The sequence below is a fragment of the Colletotrichum graminicola genome, assembly GCF_000149035.1.
Source record: "Colletotrichum graminicola M1.001 genomic scaffold supercont1.1, whole genome shotgun sequence".
Taxonomy (NCBI): Eukaryota; Fungi; Ascomycota; class Sordariomycetes; order Glomerellales; family Glomerellaceae; genus Colletotrichum; species Colletotrichum graminicola.
In genome coordinates, this window is record NW_007361005.1 from 1,414,503 (window position 1) to 1,436,150 (window position 21,648).

Sequence of the window (21,648 nt, forward strand, 5' to 3'; positions counted from 1 at the left end):
TGATACCTCTGGCATTGGGACCGAATCGTAATCGATTCCTTCTATAGACATAATTACTGTGTAGGTTTGACAGGCGCCATGCAACAGCTTCTTCTCATGCAAAAATCCAAAATGCCTCTAAAGTGGAATACCCCGCTGTGCAAACAAGGCAGGCTCACAGGCCCAAATACCATTACCTTCCCATTCTTTTTCCGTTACCCATGACACGCCGCTCAAAAGGAGATTCCAATTCTAATCCGCACAACGGCCATTGCGGCCAACATGTTAAGCCTAAGCCCAGTTGGCCAAGATAGCCATGACGCAGGCGCCGAGAGCGACGCAGCCGAAAGCGAAGAGCTGCACCTTGAGCGGCGAGTTTCTCATTTGCGGGTTGAACATGAATTCGTGCGCCAGCAACTCGACCAAACCTGTGTACATCAGAATACCGGCACTGATACAGTCGAAGATTCCGTTGACGAGAGTCTGCGTCTGGGCGCTGCTCGGCCTAGCAGCAATACCAACGGCAATGGCAAGTGGGGTCGAGAGGCCATAGATGGTCGCAAGGATGTGAGGCCACCAGCGTCCGTGGGAGGGCCAGTCGGCAGTCGCCAGACGGGAGCCCAAACCGAGACCCTCAAAGCACTGGTGGAAGGTCAGGACGATGAGAAGAACGACGAGCTCGTCGCTGGTGGCGAGGACAAGTCCTATGAAGATGGAGTGGAACACGACGCCAAACTCGAGGATGAAGATGGCGATCAGCTGGCCAGCGAGACCACTGTGGCTGTCTCCCTCCTTATGATCGCGAGCGTGGCCAAGGTGGTCTCTTCCGCCTGGAGGGTAGCTGACATCGTCAGGGAGTCCAGGCACCTTCTGGGGGTCAATGAAGCCGTTGCCCCTCTCAGCGTCGCCGATCTCGTGCGGACAAGCATCGCTTTCGGTTGTTTGTTCGTTGGACTTGACTGCAACAGGGCCCTGTCCCAGGTCGTGGTCATGACCGTGAGAAAAGGCGGAAGAGGCAAGGTTAGATGCCACCATTTCGATCAAAAACATAACCATGACGGTCATCAGACCGATGGCGAAGGCCCAGTCGTAGTCACCGAGCATGGGTGCCAAGCACTCGTTGTGCAGGGCCTCGACGCCGGGAGACAGAAGATGCATCCAAGCGGTTGCGATGATGACGCCGGTACCAATATACTTGAAGATGAAAAATGTCATCTTGGGAACGTGCATCCTGGAGGTCCGGGCCAGGCAGATGGGCAGGAAGCTACCGAAAAGCGAGGCGATGAGGATGACGAAGATAGCGGCGATACGCAGGGGCATGTTGCTCACGTCGACGGCGGCAGCGCCGCACGCGTTGACGGCCTCGTCGGCTCCAGCACCCTCATCCTGACGGAGGGCGAGGAGCTTCACTGCGGAAATTTCTAAAGGATTCATGATTGCTGATATTCTTGCAGATTCCGTAAAATGGGGTACGCCAGAGGTTTGCTCTAAGACTCTGGTGTGCGTTGATCTCTAGAGAGCAGCAGTCGGAAATAGGTAGCGGCTCGGAGGAGCGAGACGCCGCAAAAGGGTCACACACGTTGAACTTTGTCGAACAGAGATGGTGACGGTATGCCGACAAGACGGTGGGCTTTGGGACCTTTGCGTCCACGAGACGATGCTTCGAATGTCGACCAGGTGTACCCGCGAGTGTCAGTTCAAGACAAGAATGCCGAATTCGTCGAAGAGGCGCCGCGATTGGGGGTAGTGGGTGCGGTCAGTCGCGGGTCGTAGGGCGGGGGGGAGGCTCTTGAAAATGGATCCTCGCAGGTCTCGGCTCGCAGCTTGGCGTCTTGGTAGGTGGGAGGGGATGTGAGGCTCTGGGGCAGGCGACGAACAGTATATAAGGTGTGCCAAGGGCAATGGGGGAGGGTACTTGCTGCAGCAAGAGAAGAATGCAAAATAAAAAAGTCTTTTGAGGGTGGAGGGGAGGTATGTCGGGAACCCGGATGGTCGATCGGTCAGTCGCGAACGGGGGTCAGGAGAACATAAGAAAGACAGAGGGACACCCCGCTTGGGCACAAGGGGGCTCGACGACGAGAACCACAAAAGGGTCGGGAAGTCGGCAACCTGCAGATGGGAGACCGAGTGTATCTTTTTTGGTCGACTTGACCGGTTTTCTGTAGTTTTCCGAGCTCGCTGTATCAGTTACCTGCCTCTTTTTCTTCCCGACTGACAAGAGTCTGCGGCGGTAATGAGGTTTAGGTAGGTAATTATTAACGGTTTAGGACGAGATATCACAGCTACTGGGGAAAGAAGAGCCGAACTCTAAGAGTGAGAAGGGGGAAGTCATCGGAAGGCAGTTAGATAGAGTTCCGGCGGCTGATCTTGATTCTGCTGTCAGACCGCGAAGGTTGGCACTTGGTAGTGAAGGACCGGGAGCAGGGACACGGGACGAGCGGTTGCGCAAATGGAAGAATGAGAACCTTGATGGCCCAACCGTAGATTCGGGTCCACTCTCCCGCATCTCACTTGCTCTTACCTCACCTCACGTTACCTTACTGTTCTTATCGCCGATAGAAGCAACTATCCTGTCGCAGCAGCTTCTTTCTGCTTTCGTCAAATGTCAAGGAGGGATATCGCGTCATCAGATCCGCAATCTTTACATGCCTCCGCTTGCTGCCAGTACACATTCGGTGTTTTACCAAAACAGAATAAGACATTATACCCGGGAAAACTATAAAAATAACAATAAAAAAGATTTGATTTGTCGCGCGGCGTCCCTAAGAACAGTAGGTAACAGCATCCAGAAAAAACAAAAACCTTGATTCAATCGTTCATCAGCGCACATTCCTTCCCAGTTCGCTGGCATCCCGAAACTGGCTCCATCCCTGCTCCATCGCGCTAATCTTCGGCTGACCCGTCAGCCTCAGATTCTGCTTCTACCATTGGCTGTCATGTTGACCATCAAGGTTCTCCATGCCACACTACGTAGTTAGCTTAACCATCAAGGTCCCCCATTCTGATGTCGGAGAGACAAGCGCGCAACAAATCCAAGTTGGCCACAAATGAATGCTGTCCAGCTATCATCGGCCATATTACATGCATAGATGAGCTGACACGGGTATGGCGGCCACAGTCGCTTATACCGTGCACTCCATCAGAGTGAGTTGGGGCTTGGGTGTACCTTGTTTGAATTACCTAGGTTTTAAGAATTATGGTTCATTTTATATTGATTCTGGGAAGCAAGCCGTCGCCGGAGATGCTGCCTCTGCATTTCTCCAAGGCTTGCGCAACGGTTTGGTGGCATTTGCTCCACCCATCGAAAATGACACTATCCAAGATGGACCTGCCTCATTATGCTTCTCATTAATGGCCACTCGATCCCTTGACGTTGGCAACTGAGATGCCGCCTCGTCGTCGCCTATCTCATAGCTGAGAAAGCTTGGCTAAGCCATGTCTCGCTAGCCAAGCGTCAGCCAAGCCGGGCACGCGCGCCTCCATCGGCGGTCCTGTGATGGAGAACAACCCAGAAGCTGTACTAGTCCTTTATTCACAAGCCATCGTGGCGCGGGACATCTGTCCGACTTTTTTCCTCCTTGCCTCCTTGATGTGCTTTCAACGTGGGTTCCCTGAGATAGCCAACGGCCCGGGCGACGTTGCATTCTTTTCTCCCACCTGATGCAACCGTCAAGGTTCTCACGAGACCGTCCTGCATCAATAGCCACGACGCCAACTTGGGTCGCGCCCACTAGACCCGTGGCCGCGACACAGGTACCGGATCACACTCGCTCATGCAAGCGGTGGTGCTATTGCTACCCTATAGCAGATTGCCGAAGGGTCATGCTGCGCCCTAGCTGCACGAGGTTATGCTCGAGGCTTCGGGCCCAGCGTCGCATCGCGAGGATTGTCAGTGGGCTTCCGATGCCGCGGTCCGTCATGAAGAGAACTGGATTTCCACACCCACTGTGCGGAACGGCGAATCAAGCTTGCGCAAGTCGATGGCGCTCCCTAGGCTGAACAGCAAAGATTTGAACCGGCCTTCCCACAGGACGCCGATCTTCATGTTTTGGTCCAGCCGTGCCTTGATGACACTGCCGTATTCGTCCACGCCCGTCGCCTGCGGCGTGCCGCCATCTCCCGATTCCGTCCCATCCAGATCAGGGTCGTCCAGTCTCCATTCCATCTTGGCCTGAAAGCTGCGCTCCTTCGGCTTCTCTTTCCGTTCCTTTTCGGAGATTGGCTTCACAGGTTTGGGCAGGGCCTCCGGCTCGTCCAGCCTCCATTCCAGCTTCGCCTGGAAGCTCCGCTCTTTTTGGACAAAGTTCTCGGCGGAGAGCGCGGGCTCGATGTTGCGGGTCAGATTCTTGCGCCACAGCTCCATGCCCACGGACCAGTCGCTCTCGTAACTGTACACGTTAAAGTCCATGCGCGTCGCGAGGCTGCAGTGCTGGCCCGCCACAACAGCGTAGCTGGCGCTGATATTGCCCATTAGGGGGTTGATCGTCAGCGTCGCCGTTAAAGGCGTCCCTCGATGCTCTGGCAGCGTGGCAAAGCGGCCCCCGAAGCTGATTCCACCGGATTTGTTCAATGTGCCGTAGTATATCTCTCCGCCGGCGCTGAAACGCCCGTAGATGCGCTCCTTTGTCTCGTCGCTGAGCCCGATCGGCTTCCCATTCAGCCGGCCGGTCGACCGTGACTGAGACGGCTGGTTATTTTCCGCATCCCCGCCAAAGTTGTAGACACCTCGAAATCCCAGTAGCCCACCGTCTGACGATCCGAGACCCTCAATGGCGTACCTGCCAACATCGTATTGGGCCAGTCCGAGAAGCGTACCGCCGTTGCGCAAGAACTTGCCCGACACAGCGCTGACCTGGAGCTGCAGCGCCGGAGAGATCCGCTTGACAACGAGCGCTTCGAGCATCGACTCCGGGAGGTAGAGGCGGCCGTACAGCAGCGAGGCAGCAGCTGGGCTGAGCAGGGGATATGTTCTCTTATCGGGCCGGGGCGGAAGATCGGCGAGCGGGCGATAGGAGCGCAGCAGCGCCGGCAATGGGATGGCATTGGATTGCGGGGTGAGATGCGCGCGGAGGGGCACAGACGAGTACAAGTAGGAGATGGAGCCGTCGACGACGCCTACGGAGCCAAGCTGATACGAGGTCGCGAAGTGAGGGGTCGCGAGGGAGGAGAGCGTGAGGCGTAGGCCTTGCGGCGTCGGGAATTTGAGGAGTGCTGCCAGTGACTCGCACGTCAGCCATTATTCATCTAGCAAAGAGCATCCAATTGCGCCAACATCAAGCGTACAATCTGCGGTTGCGTTGAGCGACGAGTACGAGTTGTCGCGGTTCCAGCCAGTCGCCTCATAGAACGCGCTCTGGACGTAGCTCATGAACTCGCGCATGGTGGGCGGATTTGCAGGGTTACGTTACTGAGCAACGTGCTCGGCATGTGCTATTGCGTCAGGGACATTTGGTTCTGAAGTGCGCAAGGCCTGTTCGACGTCGAAAGCTGCATTGACAATGTGCCGTCTCAAAGTTACGGCAATCGACCATTCAAGGCGGGTCTGAATGTATCGTTTGCTTATGTAAGCAGATTGGTCTGCAGGAAACTGAATATCAGAAACGTACCGATTAAGATATTTTCGGTTACACTGATCCCGGCTTATGTCTTCTCACTCTTCTTGTCATGTCAGAGGTATCTTCTATGTATTTTGGGTTATTACACTCGCTACTGCGTTGACGGGTTTTGCATCAGTGCTGGAGTGGAATTTACACAATATGCTACGCGTCCATTTTTACATGACAACCTCCGTTAGGCAGAACCATACGACATCATAGTCAAGTGGCTCTACAAGAATCTTTTAGTCTCTGTTTCCATTTTTTATGTGTTGGCCTACAGATTTCCTCTGTCGAAATAACTATGGTCATATACCAGCCACAGTGGCGGCTAAACACTTCTGGGGGCATTATGTATAATGTAAATCTCTATCCCGATAATATTACTACATAGAGACAGAGCCGAGCAGCCATTTGGCGTTTGGCCAACGTGTTCTATTCCTGTCAAGATTGGGCCCAGTCCGCTATCTTTCGGAAAATCAGTTTCGCATCTTCTTCACTTGAGGACATCTCCGAGTAGTAGCGCTGCAGGTCCTCCTCGGTGGGCAAGGTAGCTCTGTAATATGGCACATTCGTCTCGAAAAGCTGCCTAGACAGCTCCCCGTAGATCTCGGGGTGTCCTTGGAGAGACAAGACAAGCCCCGAGTCGGAAAAAAGGATTTCGTTGTCGGGTGCCATTGGTTTGAAGCCATCCGGAACCTGTTGGACAAAGCGCCTGTGGAACTTGGTGAGTTTCTTTGTAGCGGGTCGTTAGCATCAGTTGTAATGTTACAGAAAATGTCCCTGACGTACTAATGTATCCCTCCCAAACATCTCTTTTCCGTTATCATTCAGTGTGAGGTGTTGTACGCCAACCTATGCAGCAATTCATTAGTCCGGACTGCCGAGAAGAACGTAGATTGCATAGTACATACCCTTGGATGCTCAAAGCTTCCAATACTTCCTGAAAGCGCGGTTGCGATTGCTTGGTGACCCCAGCAAATACCGAGGAGCTTTGTTTTGGTGATGTGCTGCTGTGACACTACCTGCCGAATCCACTCGAGAGTCGTGTTGACCCATGGCTCAAACGTCGCCTGGCACAAGTTGCTCAGCCCACCAGTTATAATGACGAGGTCGTAGTTCGCAGGGTTCGGTAGATGCCCATCTTGATTCATCGGCCTGTATGCGTTGATGACTGCATCGGGCACCTGCTGCAGGATGTTGTCACGAAATGACTGCAGCATGCCTCTGTGCTTTGGCTCATCGATCTCATAGGCCTTCACGATGGCGACCCTCAAGGGGTTGCTTTGCGGAAGTGATCCCATTGCTACAGTGAACTGGAATTCCTTCTGACTTCTGGTGACTCCGCCGGTGTCTGCTGAGAATGAAACGTTGAACTTGGGTTATCGGGCTGTAGCGATGAAAAGGGGGAGGGGGGGGATATTGGCTGATAAGAAAGATAGCAAGCTGTGGTCGCTTTCCTAGCTCGTTGTGCTTGGGGTTTCGGAAGGCCAACACTGACCTCCGTAACCCCCGGCAAGGTGTTCCGGCTAACATCGGAGGGACGTCCCACACCATCTCCGGCATCGGTCACTTAAGACATCCACGAGACCCCAAGCCCATATAATTGCTAATGGAAGGGTGCTGCTGCAACCATTGTCAAGAGCATGCAAAATGGTGTTCTGCTACTGGTTACTTCTCAAGCCGGGTCTGCCAAGGGACTTCGTTGTTGAAGGAACATTACTGTAGAGTTCGAATTGTGGCTTCCTCATCAGGAATGATCTTGCATGAGCCAAGAATCCCTGGCATTTAGGAATGCATGCGTGCGCCCTCCAGACTGGGCTCTCCAAAGCAGCACCTTATCTATCAACTGCAAGATCTGGTCTCCCTTCCGCAGTAAACCCGTCGCCAGGGTTGAACAGTCTCGCCCCGCCGACCGTCGGATAGTAGGCCACGGCTCCGATTGCCTAGATTGGAAATTTTAGACCGGGGCCGGTAATCTCGGGGGAGCCCAGCCCGATAACCCTCAGATTAGAACCAAAGCGAGACTGCTGGCCTCGCTATCAAATCACCGCTCTTCTTTTGCTAGTCTACGTCCATCTGGGTGGTGATTTCAAACGTATTGCCCAATCCGCGCGGGCAAGCGATCAAAATGTCCAGAAGCATCGGGCTTGGCAATCACGGCCACGAATCAAACAACCCAGACTCTCAACTATTCCCATTGTCCATCTTTGGAGGTCATAACAAAATCGAGTTATAAGCAACAAGCCTATTCAACATTCGGCCACTCTGACGCCTTCGTGCTGTTATTCTCGGGCCCGATTTCTGCATCCAAGTGCTACGTAGTGGATCCATGGAGGGGCTTCGGTTGCCCTATCCGTACACAAGACGATAATCCAGGGCATCCACCTCATCCACTAATTGTCTCTGTGGTCCTCTCCCTCCGTCCACGATGGGCCCCTTCTTGTCATCTTCCACCCGTCCTGTCCAGCACGCACACAGTCTCTGTGGCTCAGTCGGTAGAGCGTTGGTCTCATATTACATCAATATGACCGTACCTCTAGGTAGGGATATCCAAAGGTCGCAAGTTCGAGCCTTGCCAGGGACAGTGAATTACTTTTACATTTTTGTTTGCTTACTCTATCAGTTATATATTCATGTTGATCATGGTATTATCATCATTTGTCCGACCAGGCCGCATGAATGTAAGACATCCATCCATCCCTCGGACTTGATGACCGGGGGTCAGTTCCTAGGCTATGATAGGGACTCTTTCCTTATTTAGCAACACTGATCTACGTAGTACTGTTTTTCGCCCAAGGCTTAAAGAATATTGAAGCTGATGCCGCTATGCTTCCATTTCGACTTTGCGGGGTTCCAAAGTCTCTTCTCGAGCATGACTGAATGTTCGCGGAAGACGACATTGCAATCAGCAATATGGCATTGCTCATCGAGGGCATAGCCGGCCGATGACATCTCGTTCAGCCACTCAATCATGAGCAGAAACCCATGTGTGTCCCAAAGACCATCACGTCTAGGATACTCCTTGAACAGCCGAACGACCTCGTCCTTCACTTCACTGGCCTGGCACATGAGGAAGGCTGACCCGAGAGGCCACGTCGGGCTGTCTTCCAACGTGAAGATCTCGCCGTTCGGCACGAGGAGCTGCCGGGTGGCCTGCGCTGGAAGAAGCTCCCGGCTGAGCGCGACGATATCGAGGAAGGTGGGCGTGATCCGGCCTATGTCTTCGAAGTCCGTCCACCCCACAGTACGTATGGACGCCCACATGTGCAGGTAGTGAATTCTCAGGTTGAGCGCCTTGAGATAGTCCGCGGCGTTGGCCGTTTTCCCGGACTCTGCTTTGATGGCGAGCGGTTGGAAAGACAGGTCCCAGGCGTCGAGGAAATGGACGAAGCTTCGGATGCGTTTCTGGGACGCTGGCGAGGCGTAATCCGGCGGCACCTGTTTGGTCTTCCCAGAACGTACTCCTTCTACTCGAAATCCCGTTTGCAGTGGTGCATGGTGCTCGAGATGGTGTCTGACGATATCCCACCACCGACGAGCCATTTCCAGGCTCTCGAAGACCGAGGGCATTTCTTGCACAGCGTATCTCGCTTTGCGCCCCCGGCAGCACCACGGTACCCGGATATCAGTCTCCTTAGGATGTGCGCCGCTGTGGCTCCAAGACTGAAGGCCAAAGTGCTGGAAACTTGTCATGACTTCATCAAGCAAGGGGTCCGGATCAACACCCTGGGGAGTATGCTGATCAAGAATGAGGGAGCCGTGATTGATATGGCTTAGCCCCGCAACTTTGTTTCCTCGGAGACTTTCAAAGGTGATGAACAGGAGGCATGCCAGTAACGTTCTCTCGGGCGACATTTTTGACGAAAACAAGAGTTTCATAGCCTTTCCATAGTGCATAAGAGCGTCCGAGTTGAATCTCCCCTTTCCCAGCATTCGCTCTCTTCGCGTGGTCCCGCTAAGAGCCGATGCACCAACCGCCAGAGCTGCATGTTTGATTACAGGATCCTGCCAGGAAAGCTGTGGGATGACTTTTGTAAGGAGGTCAGAACGGAAAAGCAGCGTGGTCTCAGTAAAGGCGAGCCAGTAGTCGAAGTGATCCTTCTCTAGTTGGTTGGAAAACATGCAAGACGTGTAATTCGGTTCTCTCGGAAAGGCTTTCTCGGCATCTTTGCGTTCCAGCCTCGGGCGGATTGTTCGATATTGATATCGAGATGGATACCCAACCTCTTGAGACTTACTACCCTCGTACCCCTCGCACCGGCCTTGATACTTGAGACACACCGAGCAGGCTGGCTTGCTTTCGTCACACTTGACACGGCGTCGTCTATCAACGAACTTTAGCTGCAGGCCCAGAACAGAAATGGTACGGCGTCTTATCATACCTGCAGGTGATACAGCCGGTGCGCACTTTAGGCTTGCTAGCCCTGATATGAGGCAGCCTGTGGTCGAGGGCGAACTTGGCAACAAAGGGGGTAAGGCTCGTCATAGTCAGCAACAGGTTCTTGTTTCCAATTGACGAGGTCTGTTTTGCTTCAAACAAGAGAGTTTCTATAACATATTGCCTGCTGGGAATGTGTCTCTGTCAGGAAGTAGGAATGGCAATGTTGCCGTGCACATTCGAGAACTTGGTGCGTAGCGTCATGGGCAGAAACCATGGTAATCATTTACTAGGCAGCAGCAGCATCCTGTGTAAGCACTAGGCCAATTCAGATCTTACAGCAGCATCCAATACCTTGCACCATGTCGTTGTTTTGCGTATACGTTTGAAACGTTGGTTCCGCCAATGGACTATTAGGGATACGAGGAGATTGGCTACAGTGCACCTCCAACCCGGCATATGAAGAGCTGTTCGGTTAGCCCTCCCCATAAAAGTTGAGGTAACCAGTCCGGACTAGACTGCATGCCAACGAGGAACCTCAGGGTTGTCAATATCGCTCGACGGCAGTGCTCTTAACATCTCGTGGATCACGCATTTCTTTCACATAAGCCATGATATCGAGAACAATCATTCTTTTTGAAAGAAAGAAAAAAAATGCTTTTGCGTTGTTGGAGAACACACCATATTCATTCATGGGTTTCTCCACTGTCGATCTCGGGCGTCCTTCTACCCAAGTACTGGAAGTCGCTGGTTCCCGCTACACCAATGGTAAATAGCCTCTCTTGGTCCGTTGACCTTCGGAACCATCCCATTCGGAATCTCAGATACGATATCTGGCCGTGGAGCTCGTCCGGAGACAGCAGCTCGGTGCTCTCAGGCAAGTAGTCCGGCGCGTTCGAGCCCCGGAGCAGTGCGCCCATGGCCGCCATGCTGTGGAACCCGTCGGGGGCCAGGCCCTTAACGTCCATGTCGAACAGCCAGCTCCCGCCCACCAGGGGGCGGCAGGCGGCCGAGACCAGCGCCCAGACGTTCGCGAGAGCCACGACGCCCAGCACCCCGACTAATACGTACGTGACTTGAGGGTTCTGGACCAGCCGGCGTCGGCCATTGTCTTTCACGGTCGCTTCAAGCGCCGGGAGCCCATCGGCCGGAGGCGGCCTGTCCCTGGAGCTCTCGGTCAGGTTGTAGCGGTTTTCGATATTGGCGAGCTGGGCCGCGACGAGTCCATAGTTGTGCTGCAGACCCCGCAGGATCTCGTCGTCTCGGACCGGGTCGCCTATTGCTTCCAGCGGAAGCTGCCCGAACGGCTCAATCAACGCCTTGAACTGGTCGTCCATCGATCCGGCAAGGGAGTTAGCGAGGGTCAAGCTGGGGAAGGCGGAGTAGATTCCGCGACCGGAGAACTCATTGTCCACATGCGGTACAGCCAATGGAGGGCTCCACGGTTTTGTCGTCGACAAGTTGGGCCGAGGAGGCCTTTCCGGGTCCAGTATGTAGTTCCCTTGATTGGCGGTGAGATGGACCTCCGTCGCTGTCTCGACCCATGTGTAGTTGCATCTCCACATTGAAAAGTGTTTGAAGTCGTTCTTCTCCTTCGAGTATTCCCCCCAGGCATAGGTCAGGAATCTCCACGACGCGTACTCGTAAGCACTTGCATTTAGGCCCAGTCTGCAAGCGCCGTTTAGGTTAATGAGATTCTGTGGGGACGGCAAGATGTCCGCGACGTATGAGCGACCGAGACGATGCGTCGCGGAACCCATGTCCATCGTGGCAAATATTTCCCCCCGAGATCCGTTTGGGCAGCTGAGGGACTGGGTAATGTCGGCCTTGTAGTACGTAGTCTCCTCTGTCCAGTTGTTGATGTCGATGGTGTAGTCAGCCGTAGGGACTTGGAAGCAAGTGACGGGATGAAGTTTCGCGGCTGGGACCGTGGCTGTAATCGTTGTGTTCTCCGGAGCAGCAACGCCCTCGACACCTCCGAGAACGGGGAATACGAGGTCATCGTACGTGTTTCTGGGGTACGCCAGAGCGGCTTCGCCTTGACGAGAGACAAGGCTGCTGATGAGCTGTCGATTAGCCCGGGAGACGGATAGGTCGTCCAGTCCTCCTGCGATATCTCTCGAGCCGAACCAGGTTTCCTGTCGGAGCTGGACGGTCTTGAAGTCGGGGATATGCTCGACCGTGAAGATGACGGACACAAGTGTTGTCAAGAAGGCGCAAATGATGGACAGGAGCTGTGATAGTGTGACTGCCCATGTCCGTTGTCTGACCGAGTGATAGAGAGCCCGGAAGCCAAGCATATCTAGCAGCGACATGTCCAGTTCCCTTGCGCTGCATGGGCGTGAGGAGAGGCAAGAGAGGGTCGCCAACTCTTTGTGGGCGAACGCGCAACAGCTGGCATACACCGCGATCCCGAGCATGACGAGTGCCGGGCACGAAGTCCACAGCAAATGGAGATAGCCTTCGTCACTCACTGTTGCGAGGCCGCCGGAGGTTTCCGAAACCTTGAGCGCATACAAGAGCCCGACAATCACGGCGAGCGTAAGAATGGCGGACAAACCCCTTGCCCAGCCCCTCAAGACCATGGGTGTGAAGCCGGAACGGCTCCAATCCGTCGAGCCGTTCTCGGTGGAAAGCGTGCTGTAAGCGGCGCGGCTCAAGACGTCCGGGTGTTCCTTGAAGAAGATCATGTTGCCCAGGATGCTCGTCGGATCCCTGTGCCAGATGGCGGTTCGGGCGGTGTACCGTAGCAAAACGAAAGTGACCATGACGCTAAGAAGAGCAAAAAGAGCCGCCATTGACCAGCAGACCCACTGGTTGACGACCAGCCTGTCAATGGTATTGATCGTGAAGCCCGTGGTCAGCGGTTGGGACTCGTTGTCTGCCCGGAGACGATAATGCCCCAGCAAAGGACCCAAGGCCTGAGATGTGGCCATGACGGCATGTTCTAGCATCTCGTTGGTGTACAGCTTGGGATCCGAAACGTTCAGCCCGGTCCCTAACGACTCGCCCCGGAACCGTGCGAGGGAGGCGACCGGCCCTGCAACATTGCCGGTGGCCGAAGTGCCCCAGAGGCCGCCGGATTCGGGCATGGCCCAGTTGAGCATCGTCCAGAGATCGGAGTTGACCGGTGTCTTGACTTGGTTGTCCAGGACCGTGGCCATCGGATTGACGCCGTCGTCGACCACTCGAACCTTTGAGACCCAGTCGGTCGATGTGCAGAGAACGGCGGCGACGTTGAGGAAAGCCGGCCGCGAGGAGTTCTTGGCGGAAGGGCTGAACATGGCGGCGTAGTACAGCGACTGGTTGTTTTGCCGAGGCAGGTTGGGGCAGGGCATCCCGACGGTCATGTTGACCACCCAGTTGCCGGTGGTTTCTCCGCGCTCCGTCCTGTTCTTGTTCCGCATGATCCGGTTGCTTGCGACTGGCACGCGCGCATCGCAGCCAGGAAACGTGAGGTCGACGTCGAAGGTGTAGTAGTTGAGGTTGGTGACTGTCGGCTCCGAGGCAGTGTAGCTCTCCATCTTTAAGCATTCCATCTTGGAGAAGTAACCGTCGACGTCGACCGTCAGCGGCGCGCCGGTGGAACCTCGAGCGGTGCCGTTGCCGAACTTGAAGGTCTGATACGACAAATCCTTGGTGACGCCGAAGGGGAAACGCATGTCGAAGTTGTCTAGGGCTCTTGCCATGTAATACGCACTGCCGTCCGTGTACTGTTGCGGCGGGGCAGTCGTGTTGAACGAGTCTAGGAGCTGGACTTGAACTTCTTCCGTGATTCTGAAGGTGGCCAAGCTGTACAGAGACGGCGCAAGAACGATCTGGATCTTCAGGACCAGGGTTACGACGGCAGCCAGGAAGACGAAATAATGCCCCCTTTTCAACGACTGGAAAAGGACCACGGGCGATATCATGACAGTGTAGTCGAGATCGTATACGTCTACATCCTTCCCGAGTTCACGTGCACGACGTTCAGCAATCCAGGGCATGTGTAGGTTAACTTGGAACTCGACCCTGGCCCACAAAGACAATACTACGGTCAGGACTGGGACACACATCCGTTGTTAGAGGCGTTCTTTTCTCTACCCCGGGTGGGGGGAACAGTAGACTTACTTGCTGTTGGACCAAAGCGCCACAGGTAGACAAGGCTCTCCCGAGTCTGGAAGAGTCCGTTATGGTTCTGAGAGTACCAAAGCATCACGGGAAGAACGACGGCGAGTAAAACGAATAGAGCGAGGAAGGTCAGCAGGACAATGGGCCGGAGCCAAATCGGACGCCATCTCGCGATTTCTGCCCGAATACTGCCGCTCTTCTCGGTGCGGAGAAAAGAGTCGCTCAAGAGTCTGCGGTGGCTGTCCGGAGTCGGGCGAACGTCCATCGGGGTTTCGGCAGGGTCCGCATATTTTCCCTCGTCCGGTTCGTAACGCGGGCTTAGTGTTTGGCCGTATGATCCGGTGAAGTAGCCGCCGCCTGTTCCGGTTGTCAAGCCTTGTGGGCCCGTGTTGTGCGGCGCCATCTTTGGTGATTGTGGTTGGGGCCTGTTCTGGTTCCCTAAAGGCTCATTATCCACATCAGTCGCTTCAGGGCTTCGTTCGAACGATAACGCCAGGAACCTCGGGTCGCAAGTTTCAGCATTGGCAGTTATTTGGTTGGAAATCGCTAAAGGAATATGTATTCGGGAAAACTCGTGCAAAACCTCTTGGGTGAATGAGCTCTATAAATCAGGTGGATGCATGGTCTTGAAATGCAAATCTGCAGGGTTTCCGTTTGGCCACAGCTGGGGAATGACTCTCCCCCTCCATTAGGTTGAAAGAATTAATTCAATTCACTGGCCAGTCAATACGAATTATTGAACCGAGGTGGGTTTCAGACCACCCGGGAGTCCTGCATAAGCCCCAGGCGACGCTTCAGCTGGCGCTCTTGGCCATGCATGTCAGACGGGAGGACATCGGCAAGCCTACCAGAACAGGCCATGCCTCAATGGCTAGCTGCTGTACCACAGTACCAGTAGGCTACGAGCAGGCTGCTAGGCAACAGTGTAATAGAAGCCGGGTGCTCATGACACAACCCTTGCAGCTCAGCGCAAGACGCTGGCGACCAGTCTCCACGCACGAGGAATCTGATGGGGTAATTAGTATGGGTGAAAGCAAACATTCGGCAGCATCTTCTGGCCCCTTTTATAGCGCTCCGGAGAGACACCGGATGACACTGCGGTGTTCGGGACAGTGAGCGCGGGGCCGCCCGCGCCGACTTCGGGCGGATTCCGTCCGACCCCGGAGAAAACTTCGGAGGCACGTGCCTCCACCTTGCAGTCTGTCTCTCACTCAACAACCCGATCAACTCAACCCATCTCTCTCACTCTCACTCCACACTCATCACGGAATAACTCACCTCAGTCTATACCTACAAAACTCATTTCCCAGAACTGCAATTCTCTCAAAAGTAGCCCCGCGGAACCTCCCCCTCCTCCCACACCTGCAAACAAGAAAGAGGGAAAAGAGAGAGAGAGAAAAACAAAATGTCCTCCACCCCTTCTCAGCCCCCGCCGCCCGCCGCCGCCTCCGCCGCGGCGTCGGACCCCGCCACCTTTGCCCACATTGAGAAGTACATCGCGACGCGCTGCAACGCCTCCCCCATCTACGCCTTCCTCTTCGGGCCCGGCCTGCGGCTCACCCATGCGTCCAAGGGCCTTGTCATCGCGCGCCTGCCCGTCGCGGCGGAGCACCTCAACACGGCCGGCAGCATCCACGGCAGCGTCTCGGCGACCGTCGTCGACTGGGCCGGCGGGCTCGCCATCGCGTCCTGGGACATGCGCGAGGCGACCGGCGTCAGCGTCGACATCAACGTCAGCTACCTGTCCGGCGCCAAGCTGGGCGACGAGGTCGAGATCGAGGGCAGGGTTGAGAAGCTCGGCGGCAGCCTGGCCTTCACCCATGTCAACATCTACAAGGTCGCCGCCGACGGCACGCGGGGCGCCACCGTGGCGAGCGGGAGGCACACCAAGTTTGTGAGGAGCCGGTAGATGAGTAACGCGATTTGGGGCTCGGAAGACGGGGGGATGGACCATAGACTGTGTGCTCGCTTTCCGGCTAGACAGGGTAGCACTTGGAGAAAAAAGATTTGTTACAGCGTTTCGTGATAATTATTAACAATATTCCGAGGTTTGACCACGCCATGCTCAACAAATATGTTACCTAGCTGCCGGGCAAGGCTCAGACCCGTTGTCATAAGCCTTCTTGGAACGGCGAAAGCAAGGCAAACATCGTCAGAGGGGGGGGAGGGGTATTTAAGGTAGAGCACTCTAGCCGAAGCCGAAATCTGGCGTGCACGCGTCGCGAGGCTTCGAATAGCCTCTTCAGACCCCTGTCAGACCTCGAGGGCCAAGCCACCAACAAGTGGTTACCCTAGCAAGCTCCTGACGTTGCTCCAACATTAGCTCCGAGAGACGCGAGCAGAGAGGGAGCGGAGCGTCTCTCGGTCAATTTGAGCAAGTTCATCAGCCTAGTTATCCAAAGTTTGACAAAAGATGAAAGTAACCTGGTCTCATTACTGTAACGGATAAGAAAACAGATCTAACCGGCCGTCTATCCGATCGGGTATCACAGCGCGCACGACGACAATGAAATAGCAACTCTTCCTCAGCCCGCAGGGGTGGTAGGGAGGATAGAATGGAAGGGGGTCCCCTACTCCGCCTTGGCCCTCCTCCTCGCCCTCCTCGCCCTCCTCTTCTTCTGCTTCTTCCTGTCGGCGCTGATCTTCCGCTTCTGCCAGAAGGACACGCACCAGGCCCAGATCCAGGAGCGCATCATGATCAGGATGGTGCAGAAGACGACCGGACAGGCGATGATCCAGCTGTTTTCCGGTGAAGCTTGGTTAGCAAAACAAACCCCAAGGCCGGAGGCTCCGTGTTGTTCGTCAAAGGAGAAGGGGGGAGGTGGGCTGGAGGTGATTGGGAGTTAGGGACTCACAAAAACTGGATACCCATGGGGTTCTCAATGTCGGGGAATTTAGTAAAGTTCTGGCCAAAGTAGCCGGTCAAGAAGGTCAGGGGCAGGAAGATGATGGTGATGATGGTCAGCTGCTTCATGCTCTCGTTTTGGTTGGCAGAAATGGTGTTGAAGATGAGGTCGATGAGGTTGTCGGCGGAGCGCTTAATCTGCTGCATGCTCTCGGTGATGATGACGCAGTGGTCGAGGACGTCGCCGAGGTAGGTGTGGGTGAGGGGGGTGACGATGACGCCGCTGGCCGGGTTCCGCAGCTGGCGGGCGGCCTCGTCCTGGGTCAGCTCGGTGCGGTGGTCGCGCAGGACGTTGACGAGGTTGTCGATAGGGTTGAGGAAGGTGAGCATCTTGTTGATCTCGCTGACGCAGATGTACAGGCTGCGGGTCTGCTTGATGCTCGGGGAGGTGAGGACGTCGAGCTCGAGGTCGCCGATGACGTCGCTGTAGACGGCCGTCAGCGGGATGGCGAGGTCGATGATGGCGTCGATGATGGCCTGTACGACGAGCGAGGCATCGCACGATTGCCGCAGGATGGTGGAGGGGTCGCCCAGGCGGACGGTGATGGGGCGCTCAATATCCTCGGCGGACATCTCGAAGAAGGAGATGACGGTATTGTCCGAGGTGAGAAAGATGGCGACCTGCTCGGCCGAGACGGCCAGGCCGCGGGAGATGAGGGACGAGTGCGTCTCCATGTACTCGGTGCGGACCTCGTTGGCCGAGGCGTGGTAGCGCTGGAGGGTGCGGACGAAGGCCGTCTCGGGCAGCTGGGATAGGTTGCTGGTATGGTGGTTCAGCCGGTGCCCGTAGCCGGTGCCCTGGGGCGTAATGGTGGGCCTGACGACGGGCGGTCTGCCGGTCTCGGGGTCCGCCCGCGGCCGCGGCTTGCCGCCCAATGTGAAGGCGCGCTTCAGCTTCCTCATGCCCCTGGTGGACTTGCTGGTCTTGACGCTGTAACCGTCGTCCGAGTCGTCGTCGCTACTGCTGCTGCTGCTGCTGCTGCTGCTGCTGTCATCGTCGAGGAGGAGCACGAGCTTCTGTAGGGTCAGGACGATGAAGGCATGGTTGGCGTACCAGTCGGCCTTTGTGCGATTCCTCGTGTTCATCACGTCCTCGATGGAGAGCTTATGCAGCTTATATGACTGCCCGCAGGCCTGGATGACGTCCCAGCTGAGGCCGTTGACGTTGATCCAGCGGCTCTGGACCCAGGGCTCCTGGGGCTTCCGCAAGAAGTCGACGAAGCCCTCGTTGCCAAACTTGTGCTGCACCATCCTGTTCTGGCTGAAGTCGAAGACGGATATGTCGCAGTCGGCGCGGAGGGTGGGCATAGAGGCGTGGCCTCCGTCCGACTTGTTGGGGTCGAAACCGGGCTCGGAGCCGGGCTGCCAGCCGGGACGGGACATCTCAAAGTCGCCATAGTCCTCGACTGGCTTGAAGGTGCCGGCTCGGCGACGCATGGGAGAGATGATCTGGTCGGTGGATGCGCGCGTCAGGGGGGCACCGATTGTGTCGCAAGGCATGGCGAAGGCGCGGGTCCCCGTGGGCGAGGTCGGGGAGATGGCATGGTCTTGTGCGTCGATCTGGAGCGAGGGGAACCGGACGGTGCGCGACCGGTCTTCGGGTTCGTCAATGGTCTTGGGCATTGTTGCGTCGGAGTCGATGGAGTCGGACGACATGGCATGCGGGCGCCTCCGCGGTAGGAAGGGGGGGGGGGAGGTTTGAGTCGGAGGAATGGAGACGGCAATTCAAGACATTAATATTCTCGAGCGACTCTCTCAGCTGTATAGCGTGGCGCACATGCGCTAAGAATCCAGGGACTCAAACGGCGCGAAGTCCAGCCCGAACGGTCGGTCAGAAGAGATGGCAGTTTCGGCTTCGTCGTGGCGTCGAATCAGGGGGCGAGCATCGTCGGATATGCTCTCTCAGCCGCATGTACCAAGGTTGCCCGTGCTTTTTGCTACCGCTTCATTGGTAAAGATATACCTAGGCTCAATTGGGGTGTGGCATGAGATGACGGGAAAAGGAGGGATAAAATAGAGCGTGACAACTTTGTGGAATGATTTTGCAAAGTGGAAGCAAAGCACAGCGAAACGGGGCGAGGTTGCGGCTCTTTCCCCTTAAAATAACAAGTGACCGACTGTGGTGAGTGTATGTACTGCGTACAAAGGTGCAGAGTCGCTGGTGTAATGTAATGCGTAACCGCGCTATGCCCGCGACCCCCACTATGGTCTCTCCTCTTGGCGCCTATTGGACCATCACCATCCCTACCTAAAGGAAATACTTTGGTTACATATCGTATTGATACCTGGGATTAAGCTTTCGGCTGGTGCCGGTCATCCGCCCCAAGCTTCTTTTCCCATCGATGCGGTGGATCGAATGGTGGTGCGGTGGGTTTGTCGAGGAGCACGTAGCCAATGGCTATCCATTGACGATGCCCATCTGTTTCGGGAGACATCGAGTCAAGCTTTTGCCAAACTATGTAGAGGGTCTGGGCAGCAACCCCGTCCCGAGATAAAACAAAAATAAATATGCTTATATAAATAGGAAGAGCAGCACAATGTCAGACAACGCCACCATATGCATTGTTCGGCATGGCTGTCCATCGTCTGAATTCCGTGTAACCTAGCCATACACACCCGTAATACAACACCATGATACACAAGTAATTGAGGACCTGTTTCGAGGTCTCTATCGATGAGAAGAAGAAGAGTGACTCCCATAGCCACTAAAAAGGCCACGAAAAAGAAAAGCGGGCTCAAACAACGATCTTGTACGTCTCGCTGCCGTCCCCCTTGCACGCCGCCGTGACCAGGCGCCCCTGGTCCCCAGGTACCACGCACGTCGCCTCGTCGTTTACGGGCGACCACAGGAAGCTGTCCCCAAACACTCGCACCAGCTGCCCCGCGTTCGTCTGGCCCTCGCCCGCCGCGCGTCCGCCGCACGAGAATACGGTCACAGTGTCGCCGTCCGTCCGCCGCCCGTCCGTGCTGACGCATCCGTTCATCAGGCTGCTCACGACCAGCATGCCGTTGTCCTTGCCGTCGTTGTGCTTCCCCTTGGACACCATGTCCCACTGCTGATTCGCCGTGCCGTCGCACTCTGCCAGAGCGACGGGGATGAGGTTCTGGCGGAAGTCGCCCGCCGTCGGGTCCACAGAGAGGCATCGTCCGTCGGGGGCACTGATGGCCGCCTTGGTGAAGGCCCGGGTGGCCGTCGAGTCGAACGCGTTCGCCTCGGCCGCCGCCGTCGGGTTGAGGGTCCCGCCAGCGCGGGAGACGGGCACCGGCGTCGTCGGGTTGACCGCGGGGATTCTTCCGTTTCCGTTTCCGTTTCCGTTTCCGTTTCCGTTGCCGTTGCCGTTGCCGTTGCCGTTGCCGTTGCCGTTGCCGTTGCCGGTGGCCGGTGAAGTCGTCGCAGCAGGCGATGCCGTGGCCGTTGTGGACGTCGTGCCGGGTGCGATGGTGACCACGGGCACGTTCCCAGAGTTATCGGTCCCATTATTGTTATTACCTCCGTTGTTCCCGCCGTTGTTTCCTCCCCCGCCGCTGCCCCCGGTAGCAGGGCCGCCAAACGCAAAGGACTGCGCCTTGTCGTTGGCGTCGCAGTCGGTCACGTCGACGACGCCACCCCGGACCGCAAAACACTTGCCCTTGGCGTTCCTCGGTTGGAAGGTTGACGGGCCCGCCCCCGGGTCCAGGGCGAACAGTTGCGAGTCCGTCACCAGGCCCTCGCCTGCCGCGCGGCCGCCGCACGAGAAGAGGTTGACCTGATCTCCCGCCTTGCGGCGCGGGTCAAAATTGAAGCACGCTTGCGTCTGGACCGCCCTCCGGTTAGCAACCGCTACTCCGACGGAAAGGGGTGTGTTTAAGTACCAGAGTGCTCACGAGGAGCATCGTGTTGGCCTGATCGTTATGCTTCCCGGAGGTGATGACGTCCCAACCCTGGCTGTCGTTGATGGCGCAGTCGCCGACCTGAATGGGGGTCAGGTTCGCGCGGAAGTCGCCCGACAGCTTGTCGACGAAGAGGCACTTGCCGTCGGCGGTAAGGATCTGGACGTTGGAAAAGGCGCGGGTGGCCGTGTCGTCGCGCGGGTGCGCCTCCTTGGTGGCGGCCTCGTCGAGTTCCGTCACGGCCCGGCGCTGGGCAACGGGGCTCGCCGTGGCGAGGAGAGCGGCATATGCCAAAAGAGTGGCCGCCAGGGAGACCATGGTGGGCCAAAGGTCGAGTGACTGTTGTCAAACTTGTAAAAGGGTATATCCGTGTATTCGAAGGAAAGGAAGCCTGCTCAGCAGGTATCGACGCAAGGAAGAAGCGACCGGCAACGAAGAGAAATATTAGAGAAATGAAACGAATGAGGTGGGGCGGCAGCAGTCGATGCAAAGGCCGTGATTGACACTGTAAGGCGGCGATGTCGTAAATGGAAGCTGGAGGGAGAGAACCCCGGCGGTAAAGCAGTCTTATACCGGATTTATCGTGACGGGTGAGTCTGCGTCGCCCGTCGCCCATGACCCTTCGCCTGTCATCCGTCATCTGTTACCCAAGCGCCGTCCTGTCTACGTCCGAAAGACAACAGGAGCTCCCGCATGCCTCCGCCCTCATCCTTCAGCCCCCCTTGGCCCCCCAAAAGCCTGCGGGTTTGAACGAGGTTTCACGATTTCGCCAACTGCAGCGTGTTCCCGTTTATGTCGGTCCTAGAGGG

General features: G+C 56.1%; 8 protein-coding genes and 1 non-coding gene across 9 annotated transcripts; 2 read left to right on the forward strand and 7 right to left on the reverse strand.

Annotated features, from left to right (window-relative positions):
• Positions 1-270: 270 nt before the first annotated feature.
• On the reverse strand, positions 271-1,413 carry GLRG_00376 (ZIP zinc/iron transporter; the record flags this gene model as incomplete). Its single annotated transcript, XM_008091061.1, has 1 exon — positions 271-1,413. The coding sequence occupies one exon, from the start codon at positions 1,411-1,413 to the stop codon at positions 271-273; it is 1,143 nt and encodes a 380-aa protein (XP_008089252.1).
• Positions 1,414-3,895: 2,482 nt separating this feature from the next.
• GLRG_00377 (uncharacterized protein) lies at positions 3,896-5,359 on the reverse strand (the record flags this gene model as incomplete). Its single annotated transcript, XM_008091062.1, has 2 exons — positions 3,896-5,190; positions 5,263-5,359. The coding sequence occupies 2 exons, from the start codon at positions 5,357-5,359 to the stop codon at positions 3,896-3,898; spliced, it is 1,392 nt and encodes a 463-aa protein (XP_008089253.1).
• A 658-nt stretch (positions 5,360-6,017) lies between these two features.
• On the reverse strand, positions 6,018-6,877 carry GLRG_00378 (uncharacterized protein; the record flags this gene model as incomplete). Its single annotated transcript, XM_008091063.1, has 3 exons — positions 6,018-6,308; positions 6,366-6,428; positions 6,488-6,877. The coding sequence occupies 3 exons, from the start codon at positions 6,875-6,877 to the stop codon at positions 6,018-6,020; spliced, it is 744 nt and encodes a 247-aa protein (XP_008089254.1).
• Positions 6,878-8,053: 1,176 nt separating this feature from the next.
• On the forward strand, positions 8,054-8,160 carry GLRG_13009. The gene has a single exon. It is a non-coding gene; the product is annotated as a tRNA-Met (tRNA).
• A 215-nt stretch (positions 8,161-8,375) lies between these two features.
• Positions 8,376-9,698, reverse strand: GLRG_00379 (C6 zinc finger domain-containing protein; the record flags this gene model as incomplete). Its single annotated transcript, XM_008091064.1, has 1 exon — positions 8,376-9,698. The coding sequence occupies one exon, from the start codon at positions 9,696-9,698 to the stop codon at positions 8,376-8,378; it is 1,323 nt and encodes a 440-aa protein (XP_008089255.1).
• A 942-nt stretch (positions 9,699-10,640) lies between these two features.
• Positions 10,641-14,467, reverse strand: GLRG_00380 (uncharacterized protein; the record flags this gene model as incomplete). Its single annotated transcript, XM_008091065.1, has 2 exons — positions 10,641-13,996; positions 14,065-14,467. 2 exons carry the CDS (start codon positions 14,465-14,467, stop codon positions 10,641-10,643), a joined length of 3,759 nt encoding a protein of 1,252 aa, XP_008089256.1.
• Positions 14,468-15,469: 1,002 nt separating this feature from the next.
• GLRG_00381 (thioesterase superfamily protein) lies at positions 15,470-15,973 on the forward strand (the record flags this gene model as incomplete). Its single annotated transcript, XM_008091066.1, has 1 exon — positions 15,470-15,973. One exon carries the CDS (start codon positions 15,470-15,472, stop codon positions 15,971-15,973), a length of 504 nt encoding a protein of 167 aa, XP_008089257.1.
• Positions 15,974-16,915: 942 nt separating this feature from the next.
• GLRG_00382 (magnesium and cobalt transporter CorA) lies at positions 16,916-18,592 on the reverse strand (the record flags this gene model as incomplete). The annotated part of the gene is made up of 1 exon (XM_008091067.1): positions 16,916-18,592. The coding sequence occupies one exon, from the start codon at positions 18,590-18,592 to the stop codon at positions 16,916-16,918; it is 1,677 nt and encodes a 558-aa protein (XP_008089258.1).
• A 1,112-nt stretch (positions 18,593-19,704) lies between these two features.
• GLRG_00383 (ricin-type beta-trefoil lectin domain-containing protein) lies at positions 19,705-21,157 on the reverse strand (the record flags this gene model as incomplete). Its single annotated transcript, XM_008091068.1, has 2 exons — positions 19,705-20,763; positions 20,822-21,157. 2 exons carry the CDS (start codon positions 21,155-21,157, stop codon positions 19,705-19,707), a joined length of 1,395 nt encoding a protein of 464 aa, XP_008089259.1.
• Positions 21,158-21,648: the final 491 nt, after the last annotated feature.